The sequence below is a fragment of the Theropithecus gelada genome, chromosome 2 (genome assembly GCF_003255815.1).
Source record: "Theropithecus gelada isolate Dixy chromosome 2, Tgel_1.0, whole genome shotgun sequence".
Classification (NCBI taxonomy): Eukaryota; Metazoa; Chordata; class Mammalia; order Primates; family Cercopithecidae; genus Theropithecus; species Theropithecus gelada.
Window position 1 is genome coordinate 107,203,000 of NC_037669.1, and position 14,418 is coordinate 107,217,417.

General features: G+C 39.9%; 1 protein-coding gene across 2 annotated transcripts in view; it reads left to right on the forward strand.

Annotated features, from left to right (window-relative positions):
- Window positions 1–14,418, forward strand: part of MCF2L2 (MCF.2 cell line derived transforming sequence-like 2) — a 251,075-nt gene that overhangs the window by 86,412 nt on the left and 150,245 nt on the right. For both annotated transcript variants that reach the window (XM_025377532.1, XM_025377531.1), the window contains exons 4-5: window positions 8,967–9,057; window positions 11,722–11,841. In XM_025377532.1, the coding sequence (XP_025233317.1) occupies window positions 8,967–9,057; window positions 11,722–11,841 (211 nt within the window). The remainder of the gene's footprint in view (window positions 1–8,966; window positions 9,058–11,721; window positions 11,842–14,418) is intronic.

Below are 14,418 nucleotides of genomic sequence, written 5' to 3' on the forward strand. Positions count from 1 at the left end.
AGAGCCCTCAGAAATAATACCACACATCTACAGTCATCTGATCTTTGACAAACCTGACAAAAACAATGGGGAAAGGATTCCCTATTTAATAAATGGTGCTGGGAAAATTGGCTAGCCATAAGTAGAAAGCTGAAACTGGATCCTTTCCTTACTCCTTATATGAAAATTAATTCAAGATGGATTAGAGACTTAACTGTTAGACCTAAAACCATGAAAACCCTAGAAGAAAACCTAGGAAATACCGTTTAGGACATAGGCATGGGCAAGGACTTCATGTCTAAAACACCAAAAGCAATGGCAACAAAAGCCAAAATTGACAAATGGGATCTAATTAATCTAAAGAGCTTCTGCGCAGCAAAAGAAACTACCATCAGAGTGAACAGGCAACCTACAGAATGGGAGAAAATTTTTGCAATCTACTCATCTGACAAAGGGCTAATATCTAGAACCTACAAAGAATCAAACAAATTTACAAGAAAAAAACAAACAACCCCATCAAAAAGTGGGCAAAGAATATGAACAGACACTTCTCAAAAGAAGACATTTATGCAACCAACAGACACATGAAAAAATGCTCATCATGACTTGCCATCAGAGAAATGCAAATCAAAACCGCTATGAGATAACATCTCACACCAGTTAGAATGGCAATCATTAAAAAGTCAGGAAACAACAGGTGCTGGAGAAGATGTGGAGAAATAGGAACACTTTTACACTGTTGGTGGGACTGTAAACTAGTTCAACCATTGTGGAAAACAGTGTAGCGATTCCTCAAGGATATAGAACTAGAAATACCATTTGACCCAGCCATCCCATTACTGGGTATATACCCAAAGGATTATAAATTCTGCTGCTATAAAGAAACATGCACACGTATGTTTATTGTGGCACTATTCATAATAGCAAAGACTTGGAACCAACCCAAATGTCCATCAGTGACAGACTAGATTAAGAAAATGTGGGATATATACACCATGGAATACTATGCAGCCGTAAAAAAGGATGAGTTCGTGTCCTTTGCAGGGACATGAATGCAGCTGGAAACCATCATTCTCAGCAAACTATCTCAAGAACAGAAAACCAAACACCGCATGTTCTCACTCATAGGTGGGAATTGAACAACGAGATCACTTGGACACACGAAGGGGAACATCACACACCAGGGCCTATTGTGGGAGTGGGGAGGGGGGAGGGATAGCATTAGGAGATACACCTAATGTAAATGACGAGTTAATGGATGCAGCACATCAACATGGCACATGTATACATATGTAACAAACCTGCACGTTGTGCACATGTATCCTAGAACTTAAAGTATAATAATAATAATAGTAATAATAATAAGAGACTCAAAAGGATGCATGACCTGTCCTGAGATGTGGCACACAGAAACAGCAGGCCAGAACTTGAATCCAGGGCTTCCAGCTCACCCTGCTGTCTCTCTTCTGGGGCCTAGCCTTAGATACCTGGTGGTCTCCCCTGAAATCTTGAAATAAATGTCTCGTTCTTGTCAAAAAAAAAAAAAAAAAAGTGTTGATACTTGCTTTATGACCCAGACAATGGTCTATTTTGTTAAACATTCCATGAGCATTTGAAAAGAATATCTTCTGCGTTGCTAGATGTTGCGTTCTTCCAAGTCAGGTCTATGTTCTTACTAATTTTTGACTGCTTGTTCTATCAGTTACTGAGAGAGGAATACTAGAATCTCAAACTTTGTGGATTTATCTGTTTTTCTTTTAGTTCTACCCATTTTTGCTTAGTGTCTTTGGGGCAATGTTATTGCACGCTTAGACATTTAGGATTTTTATGTGTTCCTGATAAATTGGCCCTTTTATATTTATGAATAATTTATCTCTGCCAATACTCCTTGTCATAAATACTACTTTGAAAAATATTAACATAGCCACATTGGCTTTCTTATGACTAGTGATAGCATGGTGTATGTTTTACTACCCTGTTCTTTCAATCTAACTCTGTCCTGATACACAAAAGTGTATCTTTTGTAAGCAGTGTATTTACTCTGTCTCTATTTGCCTTTTTAAATATTTATTTATTTATTTATTATACTTTAAGTTTTGGGATACATGTGCAGAACGAGCAGGTTTTTTCCATAGGTATACATGTGCCATGGTGGTTTGCTACACCCATCAACCCATCATCTACACTAGGTATTTGTCCTAATTCTCTCCCTCTCCTCACCCCCCCACCTGCTGATAGGTCCCACTGTGTGATGTTCCCCTCCCTGTGTCTAGGTGCTCTCATTGTTCAACTCCCATTTATGAGTGAGAACATGCGGTGTTTGGTTTTCTGTTCCTGTGTTAATTTGCTGAGAATGATGGTTTCCAGCTCCATCTATATCCTTGCAAGGACCATGAACTCATTCTTTTTCATGGCTGCATAGTGTTCTATGGTATATATGTACCACATTTTCTTTATCCAGTCTATCATTGATGGGCATTTCGGTTGGTTCCAAATCTTTACTATTGTAACAGTGCTGCAGTAAACATATGTGTGCATGTGTCTTTATAGTAGAATGATTTATAATCCTTTGGGTGTATACCCGGTAATGGGATTGCTAGGTCAAATGGTATTTCTGGTTCTAGATTCTTGAGGAGTTGCCACACTGTCTTCCACAATGATTGAACAAATTTACACTCCTACCAACAGTGTAAAAGCGTTCCTCTTTCTCCACATCCTCTCCAGCATCTGTTGTTTCCTGACTTTTTAATGATTGCCATTCTAACTGGTGTGAGATGGTATCTCATTGTGGATTTGATTTGCATTTCTCTAATGACCAGTGATGATTAGCATTTTTTTCATATGTTTGTTGACCACATAAATGTCTTCTTTTGAGAAGTGTCTGTTCATATCCTTCACCCACTTTTTGATGCGGTTGTTTTTTTCTTGTAAATTTGTTTAAGTTCCTTGTAGATTCTGGATATTAGCCCTTTGTCAGATGGATAGATTGCAAAAATTTTCTCCCATTCTGTGGGTTGCCGCTTCACTCTGATGGTAGTTTCTTTTGCTGTGCTGAAGCTGTTTAGTTTAATTAGATCCCATTTGTCAATTTTGACTTTTGTTGCAATTGCTTTTGGTATTTTCGTCATGAAGTCCTTGCCCATGCCTATGTCCTGAATGGCATTGCCTAGGTTTTCTTCTAGGGGTTTTATGGTTTTAGGTCTTCTGTTTAAGCCTTTAATCCACCTTGGGTTATTTTTTTGTATAAGGCATAAGGAAGGGGTCCAGTTTCAGTTTTCTGCATATGGCTAGCTAGTTTTCTCAACATCATTTATTAAATAGAGAATCCTTTCCCCATTGCTTTGTTTTTGTTAGGTTTGTCAAAGATCAGATGGTTGTAGATGTGTAGCATTATTTCTGAGGCCTCTGTTCTGTTCCATTGGTCCATGTATCTATTGTAGTACTAGTACCATGCTGTTTTGGTTACTGTAGCCTTGTAATATAGTTTGAAGTCAGGTAGCATGATGCCTTCAACTTTGTTTTGGCTAGGATTGTCTTAGCTCTATGGGCTCTTTTTTGGTTCCATATGAAATATAAAGTAATTTTTTCTAATTCTGTGAAGAAAGTCAATGGTAGCTTGATGGGAATAGCATTGAATCTATAAATTACTTTGGGCAGTATGGCCATTTTCATGATATTAAGTCTTCCTATTCATGAGTATGGAATGTTTTTCCATTTGTTTGTGTCCTCTCTTATTTCCTTGAGCCGTGGTTTGTAGTTCTCCTTGAAGAGGTCCTTCACATCCCTTATAAATTGTATTTCTAGGTGCTTTATTCTCTTTGTAGCAATCATGAATGGGAGTTCACTCGTGATTTGGCTCTCTGTCTATTATTGGTGAATAGAAATGCTTATGATTTTTGCACACTGATTTTGTATCCTGAGACTTTGCTGAAGTTGCTTATCAGCTTAAGGGGCTTTTGGGCAGAGACCATGGAGTTTTCTAAATATACAATCATGTCATCTGCAAACAGAGACAATTTGATGTCCTCTCTTCCTATTTGAATACACTCTATTTCTTTCTCTTGCCTGATTGCTCTGGTGAGAACTTCCAATACTATGTTGAATAGGAGTGGTGAGAGAGGGCGTCCTTGTCTTGTGCCGGTTTTCAAAGGGAATGCTTCCAGCTTTGCCCATTTGGTATGATATTGGCTGTGGGTTTGTCATAAATAGCTCTTATTATTTTGAGATATGTTCCATCAATACCTAGTTTATTGAGTGTTTTTAGCATGAAGGGTATTGAATTTTATCGAAGGCCTTTTCTGCATCTATTGAGATAATCATGTGGTTTTTGTCTTTGGTTCTGTTTATGTGATGGATTACATTTATTGATTTGTATATGTTGAACGCATCCCAGGGATGAAGCCGACTTGATCGTGGTGGATAAGTTTTTGATGTGCTGCTGGGTTTCGATTGCCAGTGTTTTATTGAGGATTTTTACATTGATGTTCATCAGGGATATTGGCCTGAAATTTTCTTTTTTTGTTGTGTCTCTGCCAGATTTTGGTATCAGGATGATGCTGGCCTCATAAAATGAGCTAGGGAAGAGTCCCTCTTTTTCTATCGTTTGGAATAGTTTCAGAAGGAATGGTACTAGCTCCTCTTTGTACCTCTGGTAGAATTTGGCTGTGAATCTATCTGGTCCTGGGCTTCTTTTGGTTGGTAGTCTATTAATTACTGCCTCAATTTTAGAGCTTGTTATTGATCTATTCAGGGATTCAACTTCTTCCTGGTTTAGTCTTGGGAGGGTGTTTGTGTGCAGGAATTTATCCATTTCTTCTAGATTTTCTAGTTTATTTGCATAGAGTTGTTTATAGTATTCTCTGATGGTAGTTTGTATTTCTGTGGGATCAATGGTGATATCCCCTTTATCACTTTTTATTGTGTCTACTTGATTCTTCTCTCTTTTCTTCTTTATTAGTCTGGCTAGCAGTCTATCTATTTTGTTAATCTTTTCACAAAACCAACTTCTGGGTTCACTGATTTCTTGAAGGGTTCTTCAGGTCTCTATCTCCTTCAGTTCTGCTCTGATCTTAGTTATTTCTTGTCTTCTGCTAACTTTTGAATTTGTTTGCTCTTGCTTCTCTAGTTCTTTTAATTGTGATGTTAGGGTGTTGATTTTATATCTTTCCTGCTTTCTTGTATGGGCATTTAATGCTACAAATTTCCGTCTAAATACTGCTTTAGCTGTGTCCCAGAGATTCTGGTACATTGTGTCTTTGTTCTCATTGGTTTCAAAGAACATCTTTATTTCTGCCTTCATTTCTTTATGTACCCAGTAGTCATTCAGGAGCAGATAGTTCAAATTCCATGTAGTTGTGCAGTTTTGCGTGAGTTTCTTAATCTTGAGTTCTAATTTGATTGCACTGTGGTGTGAGAGACTATTTGTTATGATTTCCATTCTGTTACATTTGCTGAGGAATGTTTTACTTCCAATTATGTGGTCAATTTTAGAATAAGTGCTATGTGGTGCTGAGAAGAATGTATATTCTGTTGATTTGGGGTGGAGAGTTCTGTAGATGTCTATTAGGTCTTCTTGGTCCAGAGCTGAGTTCAAGTCTGAATATCCTTGTTAATTTTCTGTCTCCATCTAATATTGACAGTAGGGTGTTAAAGTCTCTCAGTATTATTGTTTGGGAGTCTAAGTCTCTTTGTAAGTCTCTAAGGACTTGCTTTATGAATCTGGGTGCACCTGTATTGGGTGCATATATATTTAGGATAGTTAGCTCTTCTTGTTGCATTGATCCCTTTACCATTAGGCAATGCCCTTCTTTGTCTTTTTTGATCTTAGTTGGTTTAAAGTCTGTTTTATCAGAGACTAGGATTGCAACCCCTGCCTTTTTTTTCTTTCCTTTTGTGTGGTAAATATTACTCCATCCCTTTATTTTAAGCCTATGTGTGTCTTTGCACGTGAGATGGGTATCCTGAATACAGCACACCAATGGATCTTGACTTTTTATCCAATTTGCCAGTCTGTGTCTTTTAATTGGGGCATTTAGCCCATTTATGTTTAAGGTTAATATTGTTATGTGTGAATTTGATCCTGTCATTCTGATGCTAGCTGGTTATTTTGCACGTTAGTTGATGCAGTTTCTTCATAGTGTCGATGGTCTTTACATTTTGGTATGTTTTTGCATTGGCTATTTGCATTTTAAATGGAGTGTTATAGGCCATTTCCAATTAATGTGATTATTAAGATGGTTGGGTTTTAATCTGCCCATCTCTGACTTGTTCCCTTATTTCTCCTTTCCTGCCTTCTTTTGAATTATTCAAATATTTTCAGTATTCTGTTTATCTCCTTTATTGAGTTTTTAGCAATTATTTCCTAATGTCACAGTATGTGTTTTTAAATTAGCACAATCTACCTGGGATTAATTTCATACCACTTTATATACAACATAAATAGTATAGTTTAATTTCACCCAATACTAGTTTTAATAGTACTTTGTTTTTTGGGGGTTTTTGTTTTTGTTTTTGTTTTGAGCCCAGTCTATCTGTTGGGCTCAAGCAATCCTCCCACAACAGCCTATTGAGGAACTGAGACTATGGGTACATACCACCATGCCTGGCTAATTTTTTAAATTTTAGTGGAGATAGTGTCTTGCTATATTGCTCAGGCTGGCCTTGAACTCCTGAGCCCAAGCGATCCTCCCGCCTTGGCCTCCTAAGTTGCTGGGATTATAGGTATGAGCTACTGCACCTGGCTAATAATAAGTAAAAGTAATTTTACTTACTCCATTCCATTCTTCATGCTATTGTTGTGACGTCATTTATTTTATAATAATACTTTGTTACTTTTACTTTGATTAGTCAGTAGTCTTCAGAGAAATAAAAAAATAGTTGATAATACTATGTATACACTATATATTCACATATTTAATGTTTACATAACTCTTCATTCCTTCTTGCAGATTCAAGTTACTATGCTGGGCCAGGTGCGGTGGCTCACACCTGTAATCCCTGCACTTTGGGAGGCTGAGGTGGGTGGATTGCCTGAGGTCAGGAGTTTGAGACCAGCCTAAACAACATGGTGAAATCTGTCTCTACTAAAAATAGAAAAATTAGCCGGGTGTCGTGGTGCATGCCTGTAATCCCAGCTACTCAGGAGGCTGAGGCAGGAGAATCACTTGCACCTGGGAGGTGGAGTTTGCAGTGAGCCAAGATGGTGCCACTACGCTCCAGCCTGGGTGACAAAGTGAGACTCGTCTCAAAAAAAAAAAAAGAAAATCAAGTTATCATGTTGGATTATTTCCCTTCAGATTCATTCATTTGCCTGCCTATTCCCAGAATAGGCAACCACCACTTTATATAAAGGTCTCCTTTAGTATTTGCTCTCTATGGAAGGTCTTAAGTCTCTCTGGAATTTGTTCATTTATATTTCTTTGTCTTCAGAGTTCTCCCATGTTTAAGGAAAAATATGAGCTTTTAACTTCACCAGTGTTTTATTTGTTTTTGGTAGGAGTGAAAGTCTTCCTAAACATCAGCTGAATCTATATTTCTTCAAGTGTATGTCTAATGACAATAAATTCTCTCACCTCTAGTTGCCTGCAAATGTCCTTATTTCACTTTCACTTTTAAAATGAGTTTTCAGCAAGCTAACCTGGGTCAGTATGGGGCTGTGAGAATCGATTAACCCAGTGATGCTTAACTGAGATTAGCTACGTATGTTTTCTTGCAGGTTTTGCTTAGACCTTCTGCCTCATTCACATGTACACACTTTTGTAGGGTAGAGCCCACCTTTCACCCAATATTAGAGAGTTACTGAAGGTTTACTCTAGGCCAACTACTTATCATGTACTATATCTCTTTTTATCTCTGTGACAAGCACATAAGACATAATAGAAGTGGAGAAAAGAAAGAAAGAATAATAGCTAGTTCTTATACAGCATTACCAAGTGTCAGGCATTGTTCTGAGCATTTTGCATGTTTGTACATATATGTGTACACACACACACACACACACACACACATTTGATCCTCATATCAACCTCATAGATAGATACTATTTTATTATTTCTGCTTTACAAACGAAGAGTCCGAGAAACTACAGGGGTTAAGTAACTACCACTCAACCCCCCAAAAGCACACACAATAGAATTCAGAATTCAAATCTAGTCAAGTTGGTTCCAGAATCTGTGCTTTTAACCATCTTATTACTGGTAATATGATTCTCATTTTACAGAGAAGAGCACCGAATTTTAGCAGAGTTAGGTGAACTCTGCTAGTAAGTCACTGCTAGTAAGTGGCAACACTAGGGTTTGAACCAGGCTCCAAAGCCCTTGCTCTTTTCTCTGTACCATTCTTCTTCCCAAAGGAGATAAGAAAAATGTTTTCACTTTTAGAATTCTACTTTCGAAGGATTCTGTGAGAATTTCGTGAGGACTTGAGAGGGGACCAAACAGCTTCCTTTTGGTCTTAGTGATAATGATGTCTTCTCAAGCATATGGTGTCTTGACCTATTTATAGCCAGGCACTGCGACGGGGTTGCTTTTCCCACTGACATGTATTAATTCGGAACACCTCTCTCTTTACTCCCTCTCAGATTGCTCTCGAGCCTCATAGCTGAGCATGTTACTATACTGATAGCTCTATGAATGTTTGCTTTCGGAGTGGAAGGATGGCAGAGCTCAACCTCGAGGTCCTCTGCCTACACTGGGGATATGTGATGCTCACCTGACACGTGCATATTCCTTTGGGCTTGAACACATGTGTTCCTTTGGTGTTTCATGCATTTGCCAGCCAGAAATGCAGTCCTTAAGTGGGTCTGATAGACAAAGTATCCATTTTGTTAAGATTCCCAGGCTCAGACTGGGAGAGGGAGTTGGTTGTGCTGTGCAGGGTGTTTACACCGTGAGCCTGGAGTGCTGTGGAGGCTCCAGGGTGTATTCTGCTGTGGGAGCCACATGGAGCATATGGGTCTAATCTCTGACACTGACCACCCTTCTTTGCAGTGTGGAGGCTGCCAGCATTGGATTCGTTGTTGTTATCGACAGACGAAGAGACAAGTGGAGCTCTGTAAAGGCGTCCTTGACACGAATAGCCGTAAATATTTATTTTTGTGCTTTTATTATAAAAGTCATTTAAGTTGTCTGTTCAACTATTTCATATCAAAGTCCTAGGGAAAAGGCAATTATTTTATGTCAAATTTTGGGAAGATCTTTGTAACAGGTGCTGTTATGTCACATCCCTATCTCCTCTGCCATCTGCAGGTCACCTGCACACAATTCTGAGCATGTCAAAGACTTCCTAAGTCTCTCTACCTACTGACTTCTCCGGTCACTGAAGAGGGGCAGGTGGGGAGTACTGGAAAGTGAATGTCCCAGGGGTAACCTGCGACCATTGAGTTAGAGGATTTGGAAGATAAACACCCCAGTTTCCAGACCCGCAGTGGGGCAATTCTGAGGTGTGTTCCACACAGTATCCCAGAGAGTCTCAGCCCCCTTTGCCTACCGTAGTAATCACCTCATTGAGACATTGCCACTCTATTCATTGTTGTCTTCCTTAGCATTCCCTCATTCGAGCTTCCTGGAATCACTTCCCCGACAAAATACCTGCACCAATCCGTGTCCGAGGATTTGCTTTGGGGGCAATTCAATTTAAGACAGTCTTTATCTCAGTATTATTATTATTATTATTATTATTATTATTGTTATTATTATTAAGACAGTGTCTCACTGTGTCAACCAGGCTGGAGTGCAGTGGTGCGATCTCAGCTGACTGCAACCTCTGCCTCCCGGGTTCAAGCGATTCTCCTGCCTCAGCCTCCCAAGCAGCTGGGATTACAGGCATGCACCACCACGCTTGGCTAGTTTTTGTATTTTTAGTAGAGACAGGGTTTCACCATGTTGGCCAGGCTGGTCTCGAACTCCTGACCTCAAGTGATCTGCGCACCTCGGCCTCCCAAAGTGTTAGGATTACAGGCTTGAGCCACTGCACCTAGCCAAATTATTTATTCATATGTTAGAAAGACAATGGCAAAAACAGACCCAATGATATTTAAGTAGCATGGTGGGAGGTGTGCTTGCATTTGCATTAAATTATATCACCTTGGATTGGCCTCCTTTTGCTTATAGTCTGCTTTTGAACCCTATTTGTTGTTTTCAGCAAGTAGATGTGTCCTTCCTCTGTAGGGACCTCAGACTTGTGAACTCTGCCACAAGCAGAGACACCTTAGGGCCAGCTAAGTCAACATTTTTACCTGAGCATAGCCCCTCTGGAGCAGTTGGGACTGGCTAAAGAGGATGGATGTGGTAGTGTGGTAAAGCAGGACAGGAGAGGGACATTTGAAACCTCACTTAAACCTGCTTGCAGAAGGAGTCACACATGCAAACATGCACACACACAGAGTCCCTGTCAGATTGCTCTAGAGCCTCATCCAAATTCACAAATTATGCCTCAGTCAATACTTTCCGTCTTGGGACAACAAAGGGCGAGGTTCTTCTGTTAGGAGCTTGCATTCAAAGATGGGGAAGGGATGCAGTCCTCCCATCACTGCATGGATTGTTTTCTCCCTTTAGTTTAGTTTTGGATGTAGGATTTATCTTTGGGATAACTGCAGCCATGATTGATGCCCATGACTATTCCAGTCTGGCCTCTAGAGAGTTCTGGCTTTCCAGGGTCCATACATAACACATGAGTAATCTAGTATCTGAGCCTAATTTGTTCCAGAATTACATTGATCATTTTATATGTAAAACATGCTATAGTGCAGGGATCCCCAAATCTGGCTACCTGCCAGAACCTCTTCACGTGCTCGTTGAAAATACTGATACCTAGATTTCATCCCAGTCCTAGTGAATCAAATAGTCTGGAGTAAAGACCTGATTTAGATTTAAAAAAAAAAAAAAGAAGCGCCATAGGAGGTTGCTTTGGGGGAACCACTGGAAGAATGGAAAGCCGTGGCAGTTCCCATGGAGACCTGGGTTCCTAAGTTTGCCCCTAAGCAATTACATGAACCTGGGCTATCTCATTGCTCAGAACCTTGCCTTAAGATGAGGGCAATACTTTCTGAAAGCAACTTAGCAGTAATATACATCAAGAATACTTAAAATACTAACTCTTTGATTCAGTAATTATTCTACGATTCTAGCCTCAGAAAATATTCCAAGATGTGGATAAAGATGTTCATATCAGCATTATTTACAATAGTAAAATTATCAAAAAGCCTAAATGATTAACAATAAGGGATTGGTTAAATAAATTGTACACCCATAAAGAATAATATTTCCAAAGAATTTATTAATAACAGGAATAAAAGCCTATGGTATAACATTAAGTGAAAAGGCCAGTTACAAAATATTTTAATAATATGAGCCATGATAAAGATATTTAAACAAAGAAAACATCCTATAAGTAAACAGATGGAAATATTAAGTATGGCTGTGAAAACCCATGGGTGAGTTTTCACTTTCTAATGTATACTTTTATTAATTTCCCAATTTTTCTATAAATAATATGAATGATTTTTATAATCAGAAAACATTTTTGCTTGCTCGTTTGGTTAGCTTTGGTTTTTCAGGAGGGGTTAGGCTTATCTGACCTCTAAGGTCTCTTTCAGCCCTGAAATCTGGTGAGATTTACATCATGGCATTCATTTTAACTTTTCCTTCAGTGGTCTTGATCTTGGGTAAGGGGAGACCAACGTAGACCCTGGTAATGGATATGACATTTTCTCTCTCCTCCTGACACTTTTCCTGATGCTTGCAGGTGGCATTTCCAGGAAACTTACAGCTTATATTCATCCTTCGTCCATCTCGCTTTATCCAGAGGACGTTTACTGACATTGGCATTAAATACTATCGAAATGAATTGAAAAAGAAAGTGCCGGTAAGCTTGACCTTTCATCTTGTCTCATTTGGTTAGGGCATCTGGCAAAGATGGCATTTGGGCAGGGTTTCTGGGCAAGGTAAGATTCAACAGGTAGAGAGGGAGAAAAGGGTTTTCTGGGCTGAGGGAACCATATGTGTGAAGGCATAAAGGCGGGAAGTACACACTGGATGGAGGCCCATGGGAAGCTTCATTTGTGTTGGAGCACAAAAACAGTAATCTTTTGGAGGAAAGAGTAAGAAACATGGACTAGATCGTCAGTGTGAAGATGCAGGGTTTGGATTTTATTCAGTAGACAGTGGGGATCCAGGGAAGATTTTCTTTTTTCTTTTCTTTTTTTTTTTTGAGACAGAGTTTCTCTCTTGTCACCCGGGCTGGAGTACAATGACGCAATCTCAGCTCACCATAACCTCCGCCTCCTGGGTTCAAGTGATTCTCCTGCCTCAGCCTCTCTAGTAGCTGGGATGACAGGCATGCACTACCACACTTGGCTAATTTTTGTATTTTTAGTAGAGACGGGGTTTTACCGTGTTGGTCAGGCTGGTCTTGAACTCCTGACCTCGGGTGATCCACCCACCTCGGCCTCCCAGAGTGTTGGGATTACAGGCGTGAGCCACCACACCAGGCGCCAGGGAAGGTTTTCTAGCTGGGGAGTGACATGGTAAAATTCGTCTGAAGGTGGTGTCTAAAATGATAGAAAGGGACTTGGGAGGAAGCTAAATTGTACAGGTGAAACAAAACACAGATCTGAAATATAGGGGTGACATAAATACAGGAAACTAAAGTAAAAAGTCAACATTGTGATTCTCAGAAGAAAAAAACAAAACTAGAAGATTAAAAATTTTACCTATAACTTTGGCAAACAGATATGAGAAAACAAGCACTCTTATAATTTGCTGGTAGGAATGGAGTTGGTAATGAGCAATGTGAAGGATTAATTATCAGTATTTATAGAAAATTCAAAGGTACACCCTCTTTTACCCACCTGTAGAGTTATTCTATAGATATTTTCACACATCTGGACAAAGCTGCTTAGACAGCAATGTTTATTATTAAGCTGTTTATAAAGGTAAAAGATTGAGAATAACTTAATGCTTGACAATAGGGGACTGGTTAAATAAATAATTATCTACCCAATCAGTGTACTTTGTAGCCAATAAAAGTGGTAAGTTACGGTGCAACCACAATGGAAACAGCTGATAGTTTCTTTTTTTCTTCCTTTTTTTTTTTTTTTTTTTTTTGAGATGGAGTCTTGCTCTGTTGCCCAGGCTGGAGTGCAGTGGTGCAATTTCAGCTCACTGCAACCTCCACCTCCTGCGTTCAAGTCATTCTCCTGCCTCAGCCTCCCAAGTAGCTGGGATTACAGGTGCCCACCACCACGCCCAGCTAATTTTTGTATTTTCAGTAGAGATGTGGTTTTACCATGTTGGCCAGGCCGGTCTTGAACTTCTGACCTCAAGTAATCCACCCGCTTCAGCCTCCCAAAGTGCTAGGATTACAGGCGTGAGCCACTGTGCCCGACTGATAGTTTCTTTAAAAGTAAACATACACCTGGCCGGGCGCGGTGGCTCAAGCCTGTAATCCCAGCACTTTGGGAGGCCGAGACGGGCGGATCACGAGGTCAGGAGATCGAGACCATCCTGGCTAACACAGTGAAACCCCGTCTCTACTAAAAAATACAAAAAACTAGCCGGGCGAAGTGGCGGGCGCCTGTGGTCCCAGCTACTCGGGAGGCTGAGGCAGGAGAATGGCGTAAACCCGGGAGGCGGAGCTTGCAGTGAGCTGAGATCCAGCCACCGCACTCCAGCCTGGGCGACAGAGCCAGACTCAGTCTCAAAAAAAAAAAAAAAAAAAAAAAAAAAAAAAAACATACACCTAACCTATGACCCAACCAGGAGAAATGAAAACACAAATTCACAAAAAGACACACACAGGAATGTCCATCAGCTGGTCAACGGAGAAGTATATATAAGTTGTGGCACATTTATATAATGTAATACTATTAAGCAATAAAAAGGAGTGAAGTACTGATACGTTCAATAACATGGATACATTTCAAACATATTCTCTTGAGAGAAAGAAGCTAGACATTAAGCAGTATGATTATGATTCCTTTTAGAAAAAGTTCAAGAATAGGCAAAACTATGTTGTGACAGAAAATCAAAACAGTGGCTGCTGTTAGGAATGAGGGTGGTGGAGACTAGTTGGAAGGAGACAAAAGGAACTTTCTAGGAAGTGTTCCATATCTTTTTTTTTGAGATGGAGTTTTGCTCTGTTGCCCAGGCTGGAGTGCAATGGCGTGATCTTGGCTCACTGCAACCTCTGCCCCCCAAGTTCAAGTAATTCTCCTGCCTCAGCCTCCTGGGTAGCTGGGATTACAGGCGCCTGCCATTACGCCCAGATAATTTTTGTATTTTTTTTTAGTGGAGACGGGGTTTCACCATGTTGGTCAGGCTGGTCTCGAACTCCTGACCTCAGGTGATCCAACCACCTTGGCCTCCCAAAGTGCTGGGATTACAAGTGAGCCACTGCATCCAGCCCTTTCTTCGTCTTTTATGCTACTTAAGTGATACATGT